Source organism: Mastigoproctus giganteus, chromosome 9 (genome assembly GCF_048544385.1).
Source record: "Mastigoproctus giganteus isolate SK-2022 chromosome 9, ASM4854438v1, whole genome shotgun sequence".
NCBI lineage: Eukaryota > Metazoa > Arthropoda > Arachnida > Uropygi > Thelyphonidae > Mastigoproctus > Mastigoproctus giganteus.
The window spans coordinates 215,731,594-215,759,379 of record NC_143583.1 but is presented as its reverse complement, the minus strand read 5'-3'; the positions used below and the strand labels follow the sequence as shown (position 1 = coordinate 215,759,379).

The 27,786-nt window shown below is 38.5% G+C and overlaps 1 protein-coding gene across 2 annotated transcripts in view; it reads right to left on the bottom strand.

Annotated features, from left to right (window-relative positions):
* Positions 1–27,786, bottom strand: part of LOC150081121 (ubiquitin carboxyl-terminal hydrolase 24-like) — a 908,750-nt gene that overhangs the window by 551,598 nt on the left and 329,366 nt on the right. For both annotated transcript variants that reach the window (XM_090381072.1, XM_090381073.1), the window contains exon 22: positions 2,695–2,807. In XM_090381072.1, coding sequence (XP_090237198.1) covers positions 2,695–2,807 — 113 coding nt within the window. The remainder of the gene's footprint in view (positions 1–2,694; positions 2,808–27,786) is intronic.

Here is a 27,786-nt window from a genome sequence, read left to right as displayed (position 1 = left end):
CCTGTTAGTTTAACTTCTGTTCTGGGGAAATTAATGGTGGCATTAGTTAAAGAAGTACTATAGGACCATCTAGACAAAAATGCAGTTATAGTTCAGACAGAATTTATTTCTTAAGGGGAAATCTTGCTTTATCAATTTGATTGGATACTAAGATGTGATCACAAAGGAACTGGATGTAAAAATTAATTTTGATATCATATACTTGGATTACAGGAAAGTTTTTGATACTGTTGCACATAAATGGCTGTTGTACAAATTGGTGCAGAATGGCATTAAAGGAAAGTTGCTGCTGTGGTTAAAATGAAGATTAAGTGGGAGAAGACAGAATAGTAATCAATGGACACTACTCGTTGCAGACTGACGTTATTATTGAAGTCCCCCAGGTTCGGCGTTGGAACCATTGTTGTTTTCTGTATTTATCAATAATACTGATAAAGGTTTACATGGGCTTAATGTCCAAGTTTGCAGATGATACAAAGGTTGGCAGTGTTGTTAATGACAGTACACTGCTGCAATAGGATCGGGAAAAGTTGGGCAGATAGGCTGAGAAGTGACAACTGAAGTTTAACACTGACAAATGCAATGTACTGAATATGGGTATCAGTAACTCCAGAGTAACATACCAACTGTATAGTACTACACTCAGGGTAGTGGAGAATGAAAAAGACCTGGGAGTAATTGTGCATTCAGATATGAAGTTTTCAGAGCAGTGTAGACAGGCTGCCAGGACAGCTCCTAGGGTTTTGTCAATGATATACAGGTTTGTTTGTTTGTTTGGTTGAGTTTTATTGGCGCATAAGCAACTATGGCTATAATGCACTGATATACAGGAATTTGACAGCAGGGATATAAGGGAGTGATTATCCCTTTGTATAATGCAATGGTCAGGCCACATCTTGAGTACTGCATACAAGTCTGCATACAATTGCTTTCTTGCATCAAATGCCTCTACTAATGCTAATGCTAATGCTAATGCTAAAGTCTGGAGGCTTCATTTTAAAGATGTGTGTTGGAATGAGTACACAGAAGGGCAACGAGATTGGTGAAGTGAACAGAGGGGTGCTTTTACCAAGAAAGGCTTAAGTCTGCAAACGGCAATGTCTGGAGACTAGTAATCTGTGAGGTGATCTGACTGAGGTGTATAAGACCTTGAATGGTTTGAGCAAGCTCAATGCTGATGGGATTCTTCTGCTTCCTCAGATTACGCACTTGACAGAGCATAAATTCAAATTGAGCAAAGAGAGTTGCAGTACAGAATTGTGGAAATTTTCCTTTAGCCAAGTGATTGATTGCTGGAACAAACTTCCATTGGTCATTGTGGAAGTTGATAGCTTAAATAAATTCAAGGAAGACCTGGACAAACTTTCAGAACAAATGGATAAGTGAAAGGGAGGTGTTTTTTTTTTTTTTTTTATTGGAGCAGTGTCTAATTTGGAGCAATAGTGTAGTTATTAATTACCACTGCTCTTGTGAACTAATGTTTTTAGAGGAGTCCCTCTTATTGTTCACTATCAGGTGCTGTTTTCTATTTATTAATGATATTGAGATAGGCATATTAAGTTGAATGCCTAAGTTTGCTGGTACAAAGAACAGAGGTGAGCAGAGTAGTTAATGAGTAATCATGGTATGCTATTTCAATAAGATCTGGATAAATTACATAGACTGGCTGTAAAGTGGCAGTTGAGGTTTAAAATATTGTTTAAAGTGAAAAAGACCTAGGGCTAATTGTATAATTTGACATGAAGTTCATGAAACTGTACATACAGGCTGCCAGGACAGCTTATAGGGTTCTGTCAAAGATATACAGGAACTTTTCCAGCAAGAAAAAAGGTGATGTGATCATCTCAATGAATAAGGCAATGGTTATGTAACATCTGGAATACTACATACATGTTTGGAAGGACACACACCTGTTAGAAAATGTGGAGCGAATAGCATGAAGACTGGCTGGGGACAAAAAAAAAAAAAAAAAAAAAAAAGTATTCTTACCAAGAAAGACTGCAGTTTTGCAAATTACAGCTTCTGGAAGATATGCACCTCTGAGGAGATCTGATTGATTATAATAGTTCAGTAGACTAAATACTGATAGTATATTTACTTTTTCTGATGTGATGCACAGTGTGATATAAATTTAAACTGATTAAGGATGGCTGCAAAAGATATATATAGTTAATCAGTTAATATCTGGTTGAATGCAACTCAGTCAGAGATTAACTGATTATTGGAAAAAAGTTCCACCTAATGTGGAAGTGGGTAGTTTGAATAAATTATTATAAATGATGGCACATGATGTGGGTAAATTTTTGGCTACATTGTTTTGTGACTACTAATAGTATTAGTGTTAATAAAGGCAGACTGCCACATGGAAGCTAGGCATATTCAACCTTAAAGAATGTCAACTGGTTTTATCCAGATATCTGTCCAACCTATCCTGAAATTTGCAAAACTAGAAAACTCTTTATCTAGAAAATTAGTCTAAAAGGGGCTTCTAGTCATCTAAATAACATGACAAAGGGGGGGAGGGGGAGAATTCTTTACAAAGATAATTCACATGTTATCTTCGTAAAGAAGTTTCTATATCAGTTATAATCGCTTTATTAAAATTAACGATAGCCCATAACCTATAATATAAAGAAATTCCACTACTGTTCTTAAAATTAACATATATGTTATAGATGAAACATGATAACAAACCTTGTAGGAACTGGATAAGAAGCAACCTCTGATACTGAAACTGCTGTTAAAGTTTTTGTTGCATTTGACAAAGCTGTAAACATTGCTGTGCCTCCAACGGCAATGGCCACTGCCTAAAAGAGAAGGTAAGCTATGAAATATATCATTACTGTAGACATTCATGATGTCTAATAGCAATTCTTACTGCGTTTTGGTAGCTGCTGGATGTAAAAAATTAAATTCATTAAGAAACAATAATACTATAATGAAATATTATAATGTTACCATAAAACCATAATGAAATGTTATAATGTTACAATAATACCACAATAAATGTTAGGAAACATTTAGTTTTCTTAAATTACTTTTTAAAATCTTTTTGCACTATATTAATTACTTTCTTAACCTCTAATTTTATCGTATTTTGGCATGAATTTTTTATTAATAGAAATTTATGGTGTTTAAGTACTACACTTTAACGTAGGTAAATTATTTTTGAAATTATATGTTCCTCTTATGTAAGGATTTTGCCGTTTTGGTGAGATTAATAAAAGAAAAAAAAATGCATGCAAATGGCTGTTTTATTATTTAAAAAATTCTAGCCATGTAAAAAAAAAAAATAATAAAAGAATAAAATAAAATAAATGCAAAGTTACTTCTATGGTCAGAAATTTAAGTGCAAAGACAAATTATTAAACCTTTACTGGGCACATTGGTGGTAAATGTCCACCAAAACAACTTAAATTTGAAAATAAAAAATATCTAATAAATTGACATCAATGTGAACTTTAGTATACCTTCATTATTGGTTTCACTTTTGACATGTATCACTGATTCTTCTGTTATAAAATAAGTTTTGCAATAAAAAATAATGAGGAAAGGGGGAAGTATTAGCATTAGCATTAGTAGAGGCATTTGATGCAAGAAAGCAAGCTTATGCAACATCAGCCAAAAAAAAAAACAAAAAAAAAAAAACACTTCCACTTCACCCCTCTGTTCGTTCAAAATACCTGTCCAGCTGAGCCTTAAACTTATTTAGGCTATCAACTTCCACGACAAGGGATGGAAGTCTGTTCCACCAACCAACCACCCGCTGGCTAAAGGCAAATTTCCGCACGTCTATTCTACATCTGTCTTTCCTCAATTTGAATTTATGCCCTCTCAGGTGATTATTCTGAGCGAGAGGAAGAATCCCATCAGCATTGAGCATGCTCAAACCATTCAAGGCTTTATACACCTCTATCAGATCACCTCGCTGGTGCCTAGTCTCCAGACACACTGTAATTTGCAAAACTTAAGCCTTTCTTCGTAAGAGCACCCCTTTGTTCCATTCACTAATCTTGTTGCCCTTCTCTGTACTCGTTCCAGCAGCTCTACATCCTTCTTGAAATGAGGCCTCCAGACCTGTATACAGTACTCCAGGTGTGGCCTGACCATTGCCTTATACAAGGGAATAATCACCTCCTTATCCCTGCTAGAAAAATTCCTATATATCATTGAGCCAATACACCATGAGCTACTCTTGCAGCCCGTCTGCACTGTTCAGAGAACTTCATATCTGCCTGTACAACCACCCCCAGGTCCCTTTCATTCTCTACCACTGTCAGTGTAGTACCACAGAGTTGATACGTTGCTCTGGGGTTGCTGTTTCCCATGTGTAGTACTTTACATTTGTCAATGTTAAACTTCATTTGCCACCTCTCAGCCCATCTGCTCAACCTTTCCAGATCCTGTTGCAGCAGCATAGTGTCAGTAGTGTCCTTGACAACCCTGCCTACCTTTGTATCGTCTGCAAACTTGGACATTAAGCTTGATATACCATCATCAATATCATTTATGAATACAGAAAACAATAATGGACCCAACACTGAGCCCTGAGGGACTCCACTAATAACATTAGTCCATGACGAGCAGTGTCCATTGATTACCACTCTCTGTCTTCTCCCCCTCAGCCACCCCTTTATCCACAGCAGCAATTTGCCTCCAATGTCTGACTGCTCCAATTTGTGCAGCAGTCTTCCATGTGCAACAGTATCAAAAGCCTTTCTAAGATCCAAGTATATAATATCAAAGTTATTCCCTGCATCCAGTTCCTTTGTGACTGCATCATAGTATCCAATCAAATTGGTCAGGCAAGACTTCCTCTTAACAAAGCCATGCTGTGTCCGAGCTATAACTGAAGTCTTGTTTAAATGATACTGCAGTGCTTCTTTAACTAGTGCCTCCATTAATTTTCCTGGAACAGAAGTTAAACTCACAGGTCTATAATTACTTGTGTCAGCCTTTGATCCTCCTTTGTGAATTGGGGTCACATTTGCACATCTCCAGTCTGTGGGTACCTCCCCTGAGTCCAAGGAAGCTCTCATAATTATGGCTAAGGGTTTGCTTACTTCCTCTGCTGCCTCCTTTAATATAACTGGATAGATCCCATCCACCCCGGGTGCCTTTCTTGTGTTTATCTTCAACAATTTCTCCTCCACTTTACTCTCAGTTATTACAAGATTCTCTAGCTTACTGCTAGAGTTGAATACACCTCTGGCTTTCCCCTCGCTAAATAACTTCTCATGTGTGAATGTCGATGCAAAATATTCATTTAGTTTGTTAGCTACCTGAGCAGGATCATCAACAGTTAACCCATCGATATCAAGTGAACCAATCTGATTCATCCCCTTCCTTCTAGAGTTTACATAGTAAAGAACTCTTTGCATCCCTTGCCAAAGATTTCTCGTAATCTGTCTTCGCCTGCCTAACCTCCTTTGTAACTTGGTTACAGATCAACTTGTGTCTATCATAGGCTTCTGTGTCATGTGTTAATTTGTATGTATCCCATGCATGTTTCTTCTCTGCCATATGCCTCATCAGTTCATCTGACATCCATTTAGGCCTAAACCTTGAACAATATTTCTTAGTTGGTATGTAAAGCCTAGTAGCTTCCAAGATAAGTTCTTTGAATGCTTCCCATTTTGCATTTGCTGTTGGTAACATCATCAGTTGGTCCCACTGTATAGAATTTGAATACTGTCTCAGTCCATCGTAGTCGCCTTTACGAAAGCAATAACCAAAGCAATAACCCAAGTTTTTGGCTTTGTAAAGCCAATTCTTGCATATAGGTATCAAGAGAACTCTAAAGCAAGAATTTAATATTAGCAGCATTCAGCATTCAATAAAAGATGTGCATTAGCACCATACTATGTTTATGTCAAAGCATTGTGCTGCATCCAGTCACTGCAGCACACAGGTCCAATTTTTGTTTCTTTCAAGTTTAGTTCAGCAATAGGGAAAGTGCATGTTTGTGGGGACAGGGAAGTATTTTAAAAAAAATAATTAAACTTATAAGTTTTCAATATAAAAAAAAAATGAATATTTTGCAGTTGTCTTCATAACAGACTGAAAATAAGAGATGTATCCAAATTATGAACAATTTTGAACTATTTCACCTTTATTCCAAGCGTAACAATGACAGAAAAAGTTCCAACTAATGTTTTCCTTTTAGCATGCCCAGATAATTTAAAAGATGAAATAAAAACTGAATTAATCAAGCAGCAGTGTTACTGCTACTAACAGTTAGAGAGAGAGATAATTTTTTATTGCCCTTCACAGCCATAAAGCCAGGGGTTTACAGCCTCCTGATACTTTCGGGATACTCGAACAATTATTTTTTTCGAAATGAAAAAAGGTAACTATACAAATGAAAACATATTTCAATACAAAGGAGAGAACTCCTCACAAGAGTTAGGTCTGATCGAGCTAGCTTAACATCAAGATAAGAGCACCAGCTCATTCAGACAGAAGCAGATGCGAGGTACAGATCAATCATTGCTGATTAGTCCTGCTAGCCATAATATTTTTTCTGGTATGTCCAGTCAATGGCGTATTTGTTCAGGTCGGCATCAAGTTCCTGGGTTTGCTTGAGCATCTGCTGAGGGAGGAACCTGTCCGAGAGATGGAGTCATGCTGAATGCAGGTAGAGCTCGAGATTGGCCCTAAGGGCAGCAGGGGGAATCCTCCAGCCACAGGTATCCCAGAATGAAGGTGTTGCAATTATGCCTGTTATCATATTTACTGTTGCTAGAAGGCATTGGTCATCGATTAAGGTGGGAAGCTGTGGAATCCCGAGAGGGTCGGCAAGCTGCATGATACGAATCAGAGCTGAAAGGTTGTGCTTCCTGTTGGCCCACTTTAGGAGCCATAATTCTGCTGCAAACAGTGGTTCTTTATTGTCGGTGCTGCTGAGGCCCAAATTTCAGCAGCATAGAGCAAAGGCGGAAAGATAACTGTTTTTATGTACTTCATGGACATCTTTTTATCGGTGATATGTAGGAGATGTTGTTTTGCTATCCACTAGAGTCTTGAAGCACGTGTGAGGAACATGTCTAAGTGGGCGTCAAACTGAAGTTTGGAGTCAAACACAATGCCTGGGTCACAATGGCTGGACACAATGGCGATGAGGATGTTGCTGATTGAAGGCCAGAGAAATGGAATTTTCTTCAGTGAATACACCATAAATTCGGACTTAGGAGGCCTGATCTTGAGCCTGAACTGGCAGAGGTAAGATGTGACAGCAGTGAGTGTTGTTAATTTCCATTTTTACCAGATCTAGATCTTCACTGGGGATGATGGGAGTGAGTGTATCTTGATTTCATCCACATAGCTCAGTAGACACCAAGAATGTGCAACCAGTGGGGAGATAATAGATGAAAACAGAAGGCCTGAAATGACCCCTCCTTGTGGGACACCTGCAGTGACGAATCTTGTAAGGCTGCAATCTCCTGTATAAAGCTTTATAACTCTGTCATACAGAAGAGAGGAAAGAAAGCATAGTATGTTGTCTGTGATCTGGAAGTGGCATTTCAGGAGATTGAGAAGTTGGTTTACTTTTTTTTTTTTTTTTTATGTGAATCCCAAACACGAGAGGTACTAGAACCTATAGTACTTAGTACCGTGCTTGGCTTTGAGGTTAAGAAGACGAAAGAAGATATTTGTTGACATTGGACTTGAACTTCTGTAGATTGTAATTTTCAGGAAATACGTATGAAGGAAGGTTGTTCCAGAAAACGGCAGTTGAATGAATAAATGAGGAAGATGAAAAGTTGGTTCTGTGGGTTTGAAGTTGAACAGTAAATGGATGTTGGCTAGTGGCGGCACGTGTTCGGACTGTTTTGAAAGAGAGAGCAGGAATTATAGAAGCCAATTCAGAAGAACAGTGCCCATGGAAGTTTCTGTAGAAGAGGCATGCAGCAGAAACAGTGCGTATATGAGAAAGCGAGTGGAGAGACTCTGTTAGAGATGAATCATTAATTAACCTAACTGCCCTCTTCTGAATGGAATCAAGAAGCCTGAGAGAGGTTTTGGGGGCACCACCCCAGATGTGGGAACAATATTCCAAGGCAGGGCGGATTTGCGATTTATACAGAGTGAGCAGCTGTTTGGAAGAAAAGTAACGCCGAGAGCGGAAGAGAAAACCAAGTTTTTTAGATGCAGAGGAAGCAATATTTGTAATGTGTTTGTGCCAAGAGAGATTAGAAGTCAGGGTAATCCCCAAAAGATATATATATCATTTTGCCTAGAAATCGGAGTGTCACTAAAGATAAGCATAGGAGCAGAAGAATCCTTTTTGCGAGATATAAGACAAGACTGAGTTTTAGAAGGGTTGAAATCAACTAAGGTGTCTTTGCCCCACTGGAGAATTACCTGAAGATCGGCATTTAAGGAATTGGTAGCAGATTTTCGAGAAGTTGAAGCTGATTGGGCAGGACAAGGTTTCTCAAAATGGAAAGATGAATGCAATGTGCTATCATCGGCAAAACTATGGATAGGATTTCCAGTCAATGGAAGAAGGTCATTGATATACAAGAGGAAAAGAGTGGGGGAAAGAACTGAACCTTGGGGGACACCGGCATTAGTGGAGAAGTTAGAAGACAGAGAGCCATCTACCATCACCCTCAGTGAGTGATCAGAGAGAAAACTGGATAACCAATCACTAAAAACAGTTGGCAAACCATAAGATGGAAGCTTGTTTAGAAGACCTTTATGCCAAACACGATCAAAAGCCTTTGAGATGTCAAGAGCAACTACTTGTGTTTCACCGAACCTTTCCATTGAATTAGTCCATAAATGGGTAACATGAGCCAGAATATCTCCAGTGGATCGACACTAACGGAATCCATTGATCGTTGATCAGACGGAAGGTTTCTAGGTAGTTTAAGAGTTGGCGGTTAATTGATTTCTACATTACTTTAGAAAGAGTAGAAGTAATTGCAATGGGACGATAATTGGATGGGAGGGATTTGTCACCCTTTTTAGGAACTGGCTGGATATGAGCCAATTTCCAAGCAGAAGGAAAAACACCTTTGGAATAAGAAAGTGAAAAAAAGGCGGCAAAGAATAGGAGTAAGTTCAGGAGCACAGGTTTTGAGAACAAGTGGAGAAATACCATCAGGACCTGGAGCTTTCTTAGCATCAAGATTCATCAAAATCCTTCTGATATCCTTTTGACGGAAGACCACAGGAGGCATTGAATGGAGCGTGTTGGGAATGGTGGGAGGTGTTTTACCAAGATCATTAATACATGAGCTGGAAGAAAAATGGGATGCTAGCAGGTCAGCTTTATCCTTGGCTAAAGTAGCAACAGAACCATCTGGTTTGGACAGAGGTGGGAGCAAAGATGGGCAAAAGTTGCGGCCAATAGCTTTGGCAAGAGACCAGAATGCTCGGCTACCATTAGGGCAAGAAGCAAGTGTTCTACTCTTAGCCTGTTCAAACTCTAGTTTGGACTGATTAATAACTGCTTTACAACTGTTGCGAGCTTTGGTGTAGGCAGAAAATGAAACTGAAGAATTAGAAACAAGCCAATTACGATATGCAACATTCTTCTCTTGGACAGCCTTAGCACATTTATTGGAAAACCAAGGTTTAGATAAAGGACGAGATTTTAAAGTGGAGTGTGGGATAAAGGATTCCATTCCTGCAAGAATAATTTCACTGACACGATCTGAGCAAACGTTGACATCAGAAGTTTTGAAACAGTAATCAGACCAAGGAAAAGAAGAAAAGAAGTCTCGCAGGTCATCCCATTTTGCATTCTTGTAATGCCAAACAATACGAGGTTGGGAATAGCCATGAGATAAAGGTTCCATTGGAGAAGAGACAATCACCAAGTTGTGATCTGAAGTGCCTAAAGGACCTCTCACTTCGACCTTGTACTTAGAAGGTTTGTTTGTGAGAAAAAGATCAAGCGTATTGGCTGTATGATTAGGATTGTACGGTATTCTTGTAGGTAAATGAACAATCTGTGCTAGGTCATTAGTAATTACAAAAGCCTCAGCATCTCGACCTGCTGGGTCGGTGTGACTAGAAAATGGAAGCCAGCTGGAGTTGTGAACATTAAAATCACCAAGGAAAATTACTTCACTGTTAGGAAAGTTGGACTGGAGAAAGTCAAGTTGCAAAGAGAGGAAGTCAAAGAGCTCCAAGTGATTAGTGGAGTTGGGAGAACGGTAGAGACAACAGATGAATTTGACACAATGAGGTAGAGAGATTTTAAGCCAGAGAAGATCAAAGAGAGGAGATTCCAAATTGCCAAGTCTCTGACAGGGAATATCAGAACGGACATATGCACAAGTACCACCTTTGAGGTGAAAGGAATCATACAGCGAATAATTTGGGCATCTGAGATGAGCAGTAGATGAATCAACCGATAACTGAGATTCTGTCAGAAAAAGTACATGGGTTTGGCAGACTGCAAGTGGAAATGGACATCATTGAGATTAGAATTGAGACCACGTATATTTGTGAAATGAATTAGGAAGTCCTTGGGAGGTTTAGATCTTTTCGGATGACTTGGATGGCATCAAATGCAACCTCAATGTCTAAGTAAGTAACAGCTAGTTCTTGCCTTTTCTCAAATGCTAACAAGATAGTACTATTGTTCGCTAGCAGATTGGTGATCATTGATCTGTTTGGAAGGGGAGTAGTGAATTTGGGCTGGATTACTGGGCAAGATCTGTTTAGTGAGGATTGGGAGTAAGGCCTTCTCCAGGAGCTTCACCAGGCTGGAGGAGTTGGAAATGGGTCGGTAGTTTTCAGGTTGCGATGGCGACCGAACTTTAGCTAAAGGTTTGATGAGATAGTTTTTCCACTGCTGTGGGAAAATCTGGTTCGAGAGTAACTGGTTGAAGATAATTAAAAGTGGCTGAATAATGTATGGATTTAGGCATTTGAGCATGAATTGGGGAACTCCATCATCACCAGTGGTTGATGAGGCAGGTAGAGAATTGATGGCCACGATCAGTTGTTTTGTGATCTGAATGAAATTCAACACTTCGTGCTAGGTGAGCTCTGTTGATAGAGCCAGATCTCAGTTTGGCACAGGATTACGGTTAAATCTTGTGATGGAATCGAGCCACAATTCTGGATCAAGTTGCAGAGGAAAGCAAAGGTTCACATTCTTGTATGGAATTTTCCCTTTAGCTAGATCACGGTTAACATACAATTTGATAGCCTGAGATTTCAGGTGGTTGAATTGAGCCCATGCCCTTGAATAAGCCATGTGGTCATTGACATTTTGCGACTGTTTCCATGTGCGATGGAGCTGTTGCTTCAGCTGAAAACTCATTTTGAGTTCTGAGTACCACCAAAGTCTTGTATATGGACTGATTGTGATTTTTTTAGAGGCAGCATATTTGGCAACCATGTTGATCCAGTTTGTGAGAATGTTCACAGCTAGTTCTGGGTCACAAGTCTCTAAGGCCTCCCAAGGAATGAGAGAAGTAGCTCTGGTGCACTTGTCTACTTCAATAAGTTGAGGCTAGTGATGTCAACCTTTTTTATTGTCCTTCCAGCTTCTAACTTGGGGGCTGGTAGATATCGAGTCACATGTATTGGGGCATGATCAGAGTCAAATGACGTTGATCCAGTTTGTGAGAATGTTCACAGCTAGTTCTGGGTCACAAGTCTCTAAGGCCTCCCAAGGAATGAGAGAGGTAGCTCTGGTGCACTTGTCTACTTCAATAAGTTGAGGCTAGTGATGTCAACCTTTTTTATTGTCCTTCCAGCTTCTAACTTGGGGGCTGGTAGATATCGAGTCACATGTATTGGGGCATGATCAGAGTCAAATGACGTTTCTGCAATGTAATCAAGGGTGCAAAGGATAGAGGCTAGAACGAGGTTTAAGAGGTTATTCCCTCTGGTTGGCAGTTGATTAATAAGTTGTATGTCAGAACACCTCAAGTGTGCAAGAAGATCCTTTTTCAGATCAGATAGTTGAGGAGGCAAATTGAAGTCACCACAAATTAAGTGAGAAGCGGTGGGATGCAGCTGATTGATTAACCAGTTGGATACTTCAAGGATGATTTGCCGGGAAGGTGTTGTGGGTATATACACCACACAGATGTCAAACTTCGCGAAGTTGTATCCTAACATAACAAGGGCTGCTTCATAATTGGGCGAGTTGCTGGATTTATTATCCAATAGCTTGAAAGCAGATTTCTTGTAAAATATTGTGACACTTCTACCCTTGTGTGCAATCTGAGATGTGAATATGACCCCATAATCAGCTGGGGAAGCTGCCACTAGGAAATCTTGATCATCATTAAGCCAGATTTTGGTGATGGCGAGTAGGTCAAAATATCGTGGGAGCAGAATTTGCTCCATGATGTCAAGCTTTGCAACAATAACAGTGGCACAGGATCGTACAAGCCCCACTTCTTTTTATTCCTGGAAAAAGTTTTTGATTTTTTGTATTCTGCTTGAGTAAACCAATACTTGCTCTTTCATTAATGGATTGAAATATTTAAAATGTAAATGTTAATTTTCTTAATGAAAAATGTAATGAAAACCTCTGTAACAAAATACACTTTCCTGCAATGTTTCATCATTCAAACTTATTAAAATCATTAAGAAACATGGAAGGACCAAGAGGCCTAACTCCAGACATTCATGCTATTTTAGGAAAGCCACATCTCTGTTGGAAAGGGTGCAGAGAACAGTTTTTTTTTTTTTTTTTTTATGAAACCGCCAAAGACGAGAGGTCTTAGAACCTATAGTACAGGTAGTTCGCGACTTTACGAGTTAATTCGTTTCTAGCACACGCTCACAAAGCGAAAACTCGTAAAGCAGAAATTTATTTCCCATAGAAATAAGGTTAAAAATAGGGGTCACATTCTCAACAATGAAATTAGTTAGCTAATTAGTTTATGCTTAAACAATAATTGATTTATCCGAAGAAATGAAAATGTAGTCTCTAAAATCAAGCAAATTATAATAATAGAGAAATTATTTACGACTTACAAATGTTAAAGAATGTTTATTCTTCATCATCATCGACTAAATGCACACTCGTTGATCACTCATTATTGGCTCAGCACTCATTGGTTTGTTGCCCAAGGAGTTGTCTTCTTCAGAAATCTTTCAAGAGGCGTTTCTTTCCAAGATAATCTTCTCCTTTAATTATAAAATTCACGATTGCTTGCATAAGCATTTTTTAACGGCACACACAAATTCAAACTAACATGATTCGCATAGAGTAACAAATTTACGAAGCTTAAAAAAAGAAATGAAAAGAAGATTCAGAAAATTTATTTATGTTTTTTATATAACTGAAGATTTCAGTAAAGGGGAAACACATGTTGCCATAATAACGTAAAAAACCACAATTCCAACTATCGGTATTTTTGCAAATGCAAGAAGGTCAAGTTTACTACCCGTTTATAATTGCTTGCAATAACAGAAAAGCCCAATAAACCAGGAAGAGCAAATTATTTTTATTGTTTTATGGTTGTAACTTCCAAAAATGTGCTTTAGAAAAATATCAGAAAGAATCGTTTAAAACTGATTCTTATAACTGAACCTATGATAACGATGAAAGTGTAGTGCATTTTAATGATTTGAATTGGTAACTAATCCAATTTACAAACCACGCTCACGACCTTTTATATTGCCTTAAGGTCACGGTCGTGATCTTAAAAATGACATTTTAAAGAGATAAATAGCTTAGTTATACAGCGAAAATTTCAACTTCTAAGATCTTGAAACGAATTACCGAAAAAACAATGTTACTGGGTTCACGTTATGGTATTTTAACAATACAATGGTGTCTCTGAAACGGATTAATATCGTAAAGTGGGTACACTGTATTGTATAGCTGCGCACGTGGTGTGGAATGCAGTATTTATGAATGTTTAACATTAATATTTTGCAATTAATGTTCAAATTCTCGATTTTGTTGATACGTGATACTGGTGGGAAAAAACTCGTAAACCCAGGAACTCGTAAAGCGAGAACTGCCTGTACTTAGTACTGAGCTTGGGTTGGAGGTTGAGAAGATGAAAGAAGATATTTGTTGACATTAGACTTGAACTTCTGTAGAGTGTAATTTTCAGGAAATACGTATAAAGGAAGGTTGTTCCAGAAAACGGCAGTTGAATGAATAAACGAGGAAGATGAAAAGTTGGTTTTGTGAGTTTGAAGTTGGACAGTAAATGGATGTTGGCTGGTGACGGCACATGTTCGGACTGTTTTGAAAGAGAGCACAGGAATTATAGAAGCCAATTCAGAAGAACAGTGCCCATGGAAGTATCTGTAGAAAAGGCATACAGCAGAAACAGTATTTCTATGAGACAGCGAGTGGAGAGACTCTGCTAGAGAGGAGTCATTAATTAACCTAACTGCCCTCATCTGAATGGAATCTAGAAGCCTGGGAGAGGTTTTGGGGGCACTGCCCCAGATATGGGAACAATATTCCATGACAGGGCAGATTTGCACAGAGTGAACAGGTGTTTGGAAGAAAAGTAACGCCGAGAGCGAAAGAGAAACCAAGTTTTTAGATGCAGAGGAAGCAATATTTGTAATGTGCTTGAGTACATTACAAATGTACTCAAGCACATTACACCTTGTACCCTGAGTTCTAATCTCTCTTGTGCCAAGAGAGATTAGAACTCAGGGTAATCCCCAAAAGAGATATATCATTTTGCCTAGAAATCGGAGTGTCACCAAAGATAAGCATAGGAGCAGAAGAATCCTTTTTGTGAGTTATAAGACTATACAGAGTCAGAAGGATTGAAATCAACTAAGTTGTTTTTCCTCAACTGGAGAATTACCTGGAGATCGGCATTTAAGGAATTGGAAGCAGATATTCGTGAAGTTGATGCTGATTGAGCAGGGCAAGGTTTCTCAAAATGGAAAGAGGAATGCAATGTGCTATCATTGGCAAAACTATGGATAGGATTTCCAGTCAATGGAAGAAGGTCATTAATATACAATAGGAAAAGAGTGGGTGAAAGAACTGAACCTTGGGGTACACCAGCATTAGTAGTGAAGTTAGAAGACAGAGAGCCATCTACCATCACCTTCAGTGAGTGATCAGAGAGAAAACTGAATAACCAATTACAAAAAAACAGTTGGCAAACCATAAGACGGAAGCTTGTTTAGAAGACCTTTATGCCAAACACAAGAGCAACTGCTTGTGTTTCATCAAACTTTTCCATTGAATTTGTCCATAAATGAGTAACATAAGCCAGAATATCGCCAGTGGATCAACACTGACGGAATCCATACTGGCGACCGTTGATCAGACGGAAGGTTTCTAGGTAGTTTAACAGTTGGCGGTTAATTGATTTCTCCATTACTTTAGAAAGAGTAGAAGTAATTTTGATGGGATGACAATTGGATGGGAGGGATTTGTCACCCTTTTGAGGAATTGGTTGGATATGAGCAAATTTCCAACAGAAGGAAAAAACACCTTTGGAATAAGAAAGTGAAAAAGGCAGTAAAGAACAGGAGTACGTTCAGGAGCACAGGTTTTGAGAACAAGTGGAGAAATACCATCAAGACCTGGAGCTATCTTAGCATCAAGATTCGTCAAAATTGTTCTGATATACTTTTGGCGGAAGACCACAGGAGGCATTGAATGGAGTGTGTTAGGAATGGTGGGAGGTGTTTTACCAAGATCATTAATATGTGAGTTGGAAGAGAAATGGGATGCTAGCATGTCAGCTTTATCCTTTGCCGAAGTGACAACAGAACCATCTGGTTTTGATAGAGGTGGTAACAGAGATGGGCAAAAGTTGCGGCCAATAGCTTTGGCAAGAGACTAGAGTACTTGGCAACTATAAGGGAAGAAGCCAGTTTTCTATTCTTAGCCTGTTCAAAATCTAGTTTAGATTGATTAATAACTGCTTTACAATTGTTGCGAGTTTTAGTGTAGGCAGAAAATGAAATTGAAGAATTGGAAACAAGCAAATTACAATATGCAACGTTCTTCTCTTGAACAGCCTTAGCACATTTATTGGAAAACCAAGGTTTAGATGAAGGACGAGATTTTAAAGTGGAGTGTTGAATGAAGGATTCCATTCCTACAAGAATAATTTTATTGACACGATCTGAGCAAACGTTAACATCAGAAGTTTTGAAACAGTAGTAGTAGTAGTAGTAGTAGTAGCAGTGGCATGTGATGCAAGAAAGCAAGTGTATGAGCTTATGCAGTATCAGCCAAATAAAAAAAAAAAAATCACACCATTGCCTCCAAATGCCTGTCCAGTTCCTCCTTAAATTTATTCAACCTATCAACTTCCACAACGACAGATGGATGGTTGTTCCAGCAATTAACCACCCGCTGGCTAAAGGCAAATTTCTGCACATCTATTCTACATCTGTCTTTTCTTAATTTGAATTTATGCCCCCTTAGGTTCGTAATCTGAACAAGTGGAAGGATCCCATCAGAATTCAGCGTGCTCAACCCATTCAAGGCCTTATATACCTCAATCAGATCACCGCACAGGTGCCTAGTCTCCAGCCACTGCAATTTGCAGAATTTAAGCCTCTCTTGGTAAGAGGATCCCTTCATTCCCCTCACCAATCTTGTTGCCCTCCTCTGTACATGCTCAAGTAAATCTACATCCTTCCTAAAATGAGGCCTCCAGACCTGTACGCAGTACTCAAGGCGTGGCCTGACCATTGCCTTATACAGAGGGATAATCACCTCCTTTTCCCTGCTAGCAAAATTCCTATATATCACTGACAAAACACCATGACCTGCCCTGGCAGCCTGTCTGCATTGCTCAGAAAACTTCATATCTGACTGCACAATTACTCCCAGGTCTTTTTCATTTTCTACCACCTTAAGTGTAGTACCACACAGTTGGTACGTTTCTCTGGGGGTTACTTCTACCCATATGCAGTACTTTAAATTTGTCAAGGTTAAACTTCAGTTGCCACTTAGCCCATCTGCTCAAATTATCTAGATCCTGTTGCAGTAGCACACTGCCATTACTGTCATTAACAACCCTGCCAACCTTTGTATCATCTGCAAACTTCGACATTAAGCCTGATATACTTTCATCAATATCATTGATAAATATACAAAACAACAGTGGACCTAACACCGAACCCTGTGGGACTCCACTAATAACATTAGTCCAAGAAGAGCAGCACCCATTGATTACCACTTTTAGAGTTTATATAAAATGAGATAAACGCTCCATTGGAGAAGAGACAATCACCAAGTTGTGATCTGGGGGTGCCTAAAGGACCACTCACTTCGAAAGTGTACTTAGAAGGGTTGTTTGTGAAAAAAAGATCAAGAGTGTTGGCTGTATGGTTATGATTGTCCGGTATTCTTGTAGGTAAATGAACAATCTGTGCAAGTTCATTAGTAATTGCAAAAGCCTCAGCATCTCGACCAGCTGGGTCGGTGTGACTAGAAAATGGAAGCCAAGTGGAGATGCGAACATTAAAATCGTCAAGGAAAATTACCTTGTTGTTATGAAAGTTGGAAACAATTTTTTATAAAATTATTTATTTTATAAAAAATAAACATTATTTTTAATAAAATTATTTTATAATATTTTTCACTCATATTGTAAACATACAATAAAAAAATTATATTACATACACAAAAAGATTGTGCTGATTTCACATACCATATGCAAAAGAACATGATTTGATTCCATTGTGATATAGTCACTTTTATAGCCTAACTAGCAACTACAATTTATAAAAGAAGAGGCAAAAAAGTGAGCATATTCTTATTCAGTGATCCAGTTAGTCACATCAGCATTGCCAATGTTTCATGAATGCCTGAAAGATATCATCTGCCTGAATGTTTGTTTGCACTTTAGAATTACACTGAACAACAAAATTTAGGTTATATCTTGTTACAGGCATGAAAATAAATTTATTTTATAGATTTTGGGATGCTAAACACAGAAACAGTGCTTAAAATGGCAGTTTGGCTCTTGTTTTCGAAAAAATACTTTTATATATTTATACAAGGTATTTTTTATTATTATGGCAGTAAGATGTAGCTACGAACATAACTGTATCAAACATGGGACCTTTCATCTTTCGCTTGTATTCAGCTTTGAGAGCATCGTTTTTTACCAACCAATAATAATTGGGTAACATGGCGGCACTCCATTTGCTTTTGTATCTTTGTTCCATCACTGCAATGTCTTGATGGAAGCACTCACCATGTTCATCACTGACGTCACCACAGTTTGGTGGGAAGAAATCCAGGTGTGAATCCTAGAAATGCATCTTCAATGACATGTTGTACCCCAGTTTTTCATAAGAAGTAATGAGATCTTCCACAAGCAGCCTGTAGTTGCTGGCTTTAACATTTCCTAGAAAACCAGTAGAAACATTTCGAAAGACTTTCCACACTGATTTCTCACTATCACTAAGGACACATTCAACCTGTTTGCCTTTGAAAAATTGCCCTATTTGTGGACCAATGAAAACTCCTGCCTTAATCCTCTTTGTAATAAGTCTTGGGAATTTCTCTTGCTAGTACGTGAATGCAGAACCATTCACTTCCTAAGTCTTCACGAAAATTTTCATGAGCCCCAGTTTAGTGTGGAGTGGTGGAAGCAAAACTTTATTTGGATCTACCAGAGGTTCAAATGCTACATTCTTCATTCCAGGTGTTAATGATTTTCATTGAGGGAAATTCCTCTTCTCGTAGTGCATATTCTTGGCAGGACTACCCCACTTACCGAGAAAGCAACAATACTTAGTGTATTTTTGTTCCCTTTTACAGTCCTAATTAAATTGGTGATTACCTTAAAATCACCACATAACTGCCACTCATACTTCTGATAGTGTACACCTAAGAAGATGTTCTCCATGTTTGCCTGCACATGTTTTTTTTTTTGTGGATGTCATACGCAAGAGGTATTGAAGGCAGCATATTTCCATTGTTTAATAACACAGCCTTATGGCTAAATTTAGAAGTGTCTATAAATAGTCACCATTCTTCAGGAAGGTGCTTCATGTTCATTGCTGCCATTAGACCATCAACATCCTTACAAACAGTGAGCTCACCTGTTTGATAGAATTTATCACAGTCTTTATTTTGTGTATGAAGTGTTGTCACTTTCACAGAATGATCTAGATGATTCCACTGCTGTAGCTTCGAGGTCAAAAGCCCCCTTATTCTTTGGCAGTTCAAGATCCTTAATGGGGACATTAAGATCACTTTCTATGATCTTATGTGGTTCAGAAGGATAAAGATTTGCACAAAATGATGGAACCCTTGACGTAGACAGCTGTTGTGCTTCTTCGTGTATATCAAATTGATGTTTGTCAGTGTCTTCATCTTTATCAGAGTGTACAGAAAAATGGTCGGGTAGTTCAGGGATAGGTAGTACTTCACCGTGAGGCATGGGACGAATTACAGATGGTATATTTGGGTACATCACTGTCCACTTTTTCTAATAGGAGGCATACAGAAGTAACTATCTCTGATGAGATTTGTTGGCTCGCTCCATATCATGGGCACTGTGAAAGAAAAAATGTCCCTTACAATTCACCCATGCATTGAGTTTGATGAACAGATAGTGCAGCACATGACTGTGTGGAGCCCAATTCTTGTTCTGTCTCCTACTTTACACTCAAAGTACAAGAAGTAGGTCTTTTTTATGGCTCGAGTTAAGGGATGCTTTCTTGAAGCTAATGTGACTTCTTCATATACGTAACAGAAGTCATCCATAACAGAAGATTATTCACACAAGTACGGGGCATATTAATCTTACACAACACAAATACTGCATAAAAAGTAGGAATCTCACAGAGAACAACCATTAACTGAGAATAAATCACCCAGTATCTAGCTGTATTTGAGGATTACTGCAACAGAGTTGAAGATGCATTTGAGGCGACAACTGCTTATCACGTGATAAGAACGTGGTGGCATTGAAACTGCAGAGTTGCTATGCGTTTTGCCGAGAGCCGTAGTTGATAATGTACAGTAACTCGCTAATATGAGACCCCAACTGTAATTCAAAACAAGAGCCAATCGCCAAATTTTAATGTGATTTTTGTGTTCAGAAGCATAAAATTAGTCAAGATTGGATATTTTCATTTTTATAACATTTTACGTGTTGACCAGTGTTATCGGAAGGCTTTATACTGATCAACTGGCTGAATTTTTGTACTTGGGAAACATTTGAAGGCTTTATGCTGATCAGTCTCAATAAGCTGAATTTGTTATTCATGCAATTGACCAGAATATTATTAAATTTCCAAACAGGGACTGGAACCACAACACTTGGCAGCCTAGCACAACAGCAATGAATGAAGATAGACACCATCTACTTTTGGCATGAAAACACTGGTTGGTATCATCACCATACTGCATTCAGACCTTATGGCTACATTTTTCTCTACCACACAAAGGAGGTTACATGAAGGTGACATATATGCCAGGTGACTGATAGCATGTTCTCTTACCACATGTCATGGAAGAGAGTGCCTGGTTTGGTTTGCAGGTTACTGGCACATCAGCAATAGAGGCTATAATGTGCCAACAATGGTAAAAGAACAGAAAGCAGTGATAATTATGAAAAGGGTAAAAAGATGATAAAATATTAGTGACCAATGAAAATTGGTCACTATGCCAAAAAGGTATTATCTACTATATAAAAGCAGAAAGCATCATAAAATATAAAGGATGTATAAGTATAAAACTATATGCAATAAAAGGGTATACTTAAATACAATTAAATAAGTTAATTAGTTTTAAATAGTTAAAAACAGCTGACCCGTGATACTGCTAGAGAGTATCTGATTGAGGGGCTCCTCAATGTCCTCAGCAGAAAAGAATGCATAAGATGACTGTTTCCTATGTGGAGGTGAGCAAGAACAACTTCCTCTCTATAGTTCCTGTGCAGACTAGACTGCCATGTTTGGATACAGGCTTAATTTGATACAACTTATTCGTGTCCTGTCTATGCCATTGGGAGTGTAATATATTTATTATCACTTGCCTGTAATCATATAGGAGAATAACAAGCTGTGATAGCTCTGGGGGTTGTACTGATCTGGCCACAGCATCTGCCAGATCATTATCCCTTATCCCAATGTGGCTTGGGATCCAGCAGAAGCAGATGCTAAATGAAGATTCATAAAAGAAAATAAAAATTCTTCTGAACCCTGGACAGGACTGGATGAGGATTATATCTCATCATTGATAAAGCCTGTAATGTTATTCAAGAATCTGTGTAAACTATACACCTTTGATAATTATTAGTTTTAATGTGGTCCACTGCTAGCTCTATAGCATACATCTCTGTGGTGCATATTGCACTCCTGGGGAATCTTCTCAGAAAGCATGCTATCTGGGAAGACAGCAACAGATCCCACAGATGATTCTGATTTCGAGCCATCAGTAAATGCAGGCTGGAAATTGGAGTAAGTAGATCGAAGTTAAGGCAGAAGTTTCATGGTGGAAAGTTGGCATGCCAGGGTGGAAGGGATTACCTTGATGACTGGACAAAATTGTATACCATATGATGTCAGGCTTGAAGAAAGTGCCTGATTTGGTATACATAATATATTAACTTGCACACCTTTTTGCCAATCTGAATCATTGTGCTGCCTGTCTTTCACTGGGCAACACAACAGTGAGGATTGGAAAAATGATTCATTATGAAGAAAGACTAATTTATGTTGGCTATAGATTTTGGTAACACTCTTCACTATTCATTTATAGCAATTAATAATTGCTATTCACATAGTTGACATTTCAATGGCCTTGCTAAAGCCTATCAATTAGATAGCTTATAGATCTGATGACTGAAACACAACAATAGTATCAAAATTAGTGTAATCAGATCATTAGTACTTGATAAACTTAATAAACATTGTGTAACAATATTTTATTACATATCATTGTAACTGGTAATTATCGATAGATAATTACCAGTTACTGTACTTCCAAATTACATTTTTATGGTTATAAATGATACTAGAATTAAGGGTCATGAATTTAAATTAAGGCTGAATTATAAGCTCGGCATGTTGGCTTCTAGCAATTCTAGAGTGACCAGGGGTTCAACAAAAGAGAACTTGTTGTTTCTTCTTGTTCTTGGAGAAATTAGTCATAGAAGAATGGGTCTGGACCATACAAACGATGTGAGTAGATCTCATCCTAAAGAAAGTGAGAAGTGCGTTCCTGATAAGTACTGCTGCCTGAGAATGAGTGTCAATAGGTACCACTCTGTCTGAAAGAAAAACCATGGCACTATAATTTCTTATCGCAACTAACAATCTGAAGCATTCAGAAATCATAACTAGTTTGTTCAGATATCATTATATAAGAATCTGAGGTCTACTGAGAAGCTCTGAAAGGGACAGTAATTGATCAAAATTACTGATCAACATGATATCTGAACCAATTAGTTATGATTCCCGAATGCTTCAGTTTGCCGAGTGTTAAAAGAAATTATAGCGACATACAAAGGGTACTAGGAAAGTTTTGCAATACAGCTTTGTTTATTTAATTTTTTCAAAGTAATTTCCTCTACATTCAATACACCTCTCCATCCTCCGAAACCAATCTTTAAACCAGTTCTGCCAAGTTTCACTAGGGAGTAAAGCACACTCGTTGTCCCAAGCCCGTAGAAGGTCCTCATCACTGGAAAACCGCCTCCCTCTTAGCTTCATTTTCACATGCGGGAACAGTGCAAAGTCGCAGGGAGCAAGGTCTGGACTGTAGGGAGGGTGCTCGAGAAGTTTCAGTCCTGTCGTGGTCAAATATTCGGTGCAGGCTTTGGCGCGGTGAGGTGCAGCATTATCGTGATGGAGGTACCAGGTGTCCATTCTTGACTTTGGCTGCAGGTTCTTCATAGATCCAATGACTTTAGGCAGGCATTGTTCAGTATACCACTTAGCTGTGACTGTCTTCTGCGTGTCCAAAACGACACGTTCCACAATTCCACTCGATTTGAAAAATACAGCTATCATTTTCTTCTTTACAGATCGGGATTTTCTGACAATTACGGGTGTGTCATCATCATCAAAGACCCAAACTTTGTTTTGAGCCTTGGTCGGCAGATCGTAATAGTACAGCCAAGTCTCGTCACCTGTCACGATGTTGTTCACATACCGAGATTGTCCCTTATCAAACTTTTTTAACATCTCCCGGCACTAAGTCACACATCGTGTCATCTGCTTTTCAGTCAGTTGATGCGGCACCCAGAGAGAACAGTTTCTTCACGTGCAAATGATCTTGCAGAATCGAACGAATTGCTGGTGCATTTAGGCCCAAAGTATCCTCTATCTGTTGGTAGGTCACTCGCCTGTTTTCGTCAAGCATTTTCCTCACAGCAGTAACGTTTTCCTCCGTAACTGACGTTCGTGGCCTTCCCGGCCTCTCAGAATCCTCCAGAGTGAAATTTCCCCTTTGGAATTCTCTATACCACCTGAATATCATTGTACGATGTGGACAATCATCATCTAGTGCAAGAGTCATTTCTTCTAAGCACTGGTCTATGGTTAAACCACGCACGAAATTATACCGCAAAACTGTCCTTATCTCATTTCGTGACCACGATGCCATCGCAAGCACTTTACACTCTCACTACTAATGAATAACTGAGCCCATCGACTTGGCGCGGCGGCTACTATGCACGTATGAACATGTCTCAACATGCAGCAACAAGCAGCTTCCTGTGATTCATTGTTGCGTCATATTGCAAAACTTTCCTAGTACCCTTTGTACAGCCTGACACCCAATGCCTATTTACCAAACCATGGCAGTTGGCTTGGATTGCTCTGCAAAACAACTTCAGAGTTTTGTAATGACATACTGCACTGATCTCCCCACAGCTAGAAACCCAATAAGTAGAGAACCTCTGGGGATGAAGTACATCACCACCACGAGCTTGCCGTAGTCTTCAAAAAGCTTGAATTTCTTTGACAGAGGCAAAGTAGTTTGTTTCCGCTGCAAACATTTATGCTTGCATTTTAGATGGTTGTTGTTGTTGTTATTTGGTTTTTAGAAGCATTAGCAACTAAGGCCATATTGCTCCGGGGATAAGCGATGATCATTCCCTGACCTTTCCGCATCCTCCGTATTTGGTGGTCACGGGCTCGAACCCAGATCTAATCAAGAAGCGTGTGCTACGCACTGCTGCTCCTGCCCACCTGGCTACGGAAGTGCCGCGTTTTAGTTGGAAATGGTGCTGTCATTTTTTTACCACTAGTTATGATTCTATTAATTATTAAAAGAGTGTGGTTTCTATTTCAAAGCAGGCATCTTGTTTATTATCAATATATCATTCACAATTTAATATGAATCTGCTGCCCTCTATCACCCTCATAACTTTCATATATAACTGCCACCCACTATTACTACTTTAACAGCCGACTGGGCTAGTCAAGTGGGTAAAGTGCCTACCTGGCAACCCAAAGGTCGCGGGTTCGAATCCCGCCTCGGGCTTGGATCACAGTATAATGCAAAAACCTTGGGAGGTGCATTATGGCCACAGAAGCCGATGCGCCAACAACTAAAAAAAAAAACACTACTTTAACCCCTTCCCGGAACATTTTTTTTCCTGAAAATGTGCCATAACAGATCGACTTTTTTGTGTTTTTTTATAAATTTTTTAGTAGAAAATACATGGGAGTAATTAACCCATTTGGGCTATCCTGAATTATCTCATGTATGCTAAAAAGTTTGCAATTTATACAGATTTTTTTAATAAACTAGCGCTTGAGCTAAAAGAAAGGAACAGAAAAACACTCTTCACTACTCATTATATAAATAAATTTTAAAAAACCAAGTGGAATGCACAAGCAGTAACCTCCCACCACAAGCTATAATCGTGAACTAACTACATTCTGACACATGGCCACTGCAAGTGGATAGGCAAGGTAAGCGTCGCTTATGGGCGGCAGTTCAAGAGGTCGAGGAAATATATTTTGATATAGTTTTCTAATTGGTTAACGCTTATCATTTAGGATGGCAAATTTCACTTTGCTTACTAGCGACACATAGGAACGTGTGCTACTGTCCTGACATTGCTGTACAATAAATAAATATAAGTAAAATGAAAACCAGTTGTCTGCTGCCAGATGTAAGAAAATCCCAAGAAATCTCAGGATTTATCTGGCTAATGCAAAATTAGCCAGATAAATGCACGAGAAAATACATTTCAATCCTAAATTTGGAGGTATTATTGTTTGCTTAGGGTATTATTGTATCCCTAGATATTTCGTGTAGTTCCAAATAACTTTTAAAACTAAAAACGAGATATCTCGGGATAATCCACGAAGGGGTTAGCACATAAATGTCACCCACTACCACAACTTTAACTTGAAGTTGCTATGCATAATAAGGCTACACATTACAGATGAAGGGTCAGTAAGATCCAAAACAGTTGTAATGGCAGTGACTTTGCCTTTTTTTATGAATAACTGTTAGTAAAGAAGCAGGTAGTTTTTTCTATTTCAGTGCAGGAGTTGAATTGTTTATTTATGGACTTTACAGTGCAAGGATAACGTGGCAATAATGTGCCTAACTATGTTAAGTTCAATGCACTGTTTTTATCAATACAAACTGCAACTGAAGTTTAGAGTGTGTTATATAGTTCTATTCATTTAAGGAAAGTAGATATTTTGTCCACGTGTGGTGTATCTGCTAGGAGATGAGCAATACTCAGTTCATCATTTAAAATGAAGAAAAGAGAGTTTGTCGCTCACTGTTAATGAGTGACAAACTGTAAATGGGGTAATCAATGAGTATATGCTAGACAGTAATATGGATATTGCAGTTTGTGCACTGTGGTAGGTCAGTGGCCGTAAGCAGATAAAGATGTGTCGAGTGTGTGCGTGGCCTATCCGTAATTGGGCTAATATGACTTCTTCATGGTTCTCGTGTATACTGGATTTCCACTTTGAGATTTTTTTTATTCTGAGTAGCTTCTCATTGGTTTGAATCTACCAAATGTGTTGCCATTGTTCAAGATACTGTTTCTTTATAATCAATTTGTAGTCAGGATTAAAGGATTGCATGTAGTAAATAATTGGTCTATAGAAGGGTTTCTCAAACTTTTTCAAGCACGGACTGGTGGTTGTATTTTTTTTTTTTTTTTTAATTTATGCCTATAGCTATAAATTAATGTATTTTCAATAATTATACTTCTAGTTTCGGGAAATAATGACACTACCATTAAGACATTTAAAATACCATTAATAATTAGTACCAATTAGGTATTCATTAAGTCAAGAAACACTTGTCATGATGAACCGAAGACGACAAATGAAAAGCAAGAAAAACACTGACAGGGAGAAAATTGAGTATACTGAGTTATGCAAAGCTATTAGAAAGAGACTCAGAGAGGACATAAGAAGATTTAACACAAGAAAAGTAGAACAAGCATTAAGGGAAAACAAAGGATTTAAATCAGCAGCCATGAGCAGTAATACAGAAAGACAAATGATACTGAAACTGAAGAATAGCGATGGTGTACTTATAAACAGCAGAGAAGGCATAATTCAAATAGCAGAAGACTACTATAGAGAATTATCCAAGGAGCAGGGGAATGATGCCAGCAGTGGGGAAGATGGATTGCAAAGTAGCAACACATACGACATACCCAATATTCTTCCTGATGAGGTAGAACATGCATTGAAGAAAATGAAGAATCAGAAAGCCCCGGGGGAAGATGAAGTTACTGTAGAGTTGTTAAAATTGGGAGGAAGAGAGATAACACAAAAACTGGCAAGGCTCTTCACAAAGTGCATTAGAAAAGGTGTGATGCCTAAGCAGTGGAATAATGCAATCATAGTTTTGCTGCATAAGAAAGGAGATAAATCAGAAATTGGAAATTATAGACCAATTAGCTTGTTATCCCACATCTACAAGTTGTTCACAAGGGTCATTACTAACAGATTAGAAAGAATACTTGATGAGAATCAACTGAAAGAGCAAGCTGGCTTTAGGACAGGATTCTCAACTATGGATCACCTTCATGTAATATCACAGCTAATGGAGAAAGCAAATGAATATAAAACACCATTATGCCTGGCATTTGTGGATTATGAAAAGGCATTTGACTCTATACAGCATAAAGCAATGTTTCGGGCACTGGAAAGACAAGGCATTGATACCCCATATATTATGATTTTGAAGAAAATATACGAGAGTGCTACCTCCTTTATTAGACTAGACAAAGACAGTAGGAAATTTAAAATTGAGAAAGGAGTTAGACAAGGAGACACAATATCTCCGAATCTGTTTACTGCTGCCCTTGAGGAAGCTTTCAGAAGATTAGACTGGTCGCAGAAAGGAGTCAATGTGAACGGAGAGTACCTAAGCCATTTACGATTTGCAGATGACATTGTGGTCATAAGCCATGATCCCAAAGAATTAGAGGAAAATCTTAATCAGTTATGCACAGCTAGTAAGGATTTTGGACTAAAGATGAATATGGCTAAAACAAAAGTAATGATGAACAAGTATGCTACAGAAAGGGAAATAATGATTGAAGGAGCAGTAATTGAAAAGGTGGAGTCATATACTTATCTGGGACAAGTTATTAGCTGTAATAATGATAAATGGCTGGAAGTCAAGAGAAGAATAAATTTTGGATGGATAGCATTCAGGAAATATAGTCACATACTGAAGAGCAATATCCCAGTTTGTCTGAAACGTAAAATAATGAACCAATGTATACTCCCCACCATGACTTATGGAAGTGAAACTTGGGCACTCACCAAAAGAATGGAAGAGAAGCTGAGAACTACACAGCGAAGAATGGAACGAATCATATTGGGAATCAGACTGTTAGATAAGAAGAGAAACACATGGATTAGGCAACAAACTCAGGTAAAGGA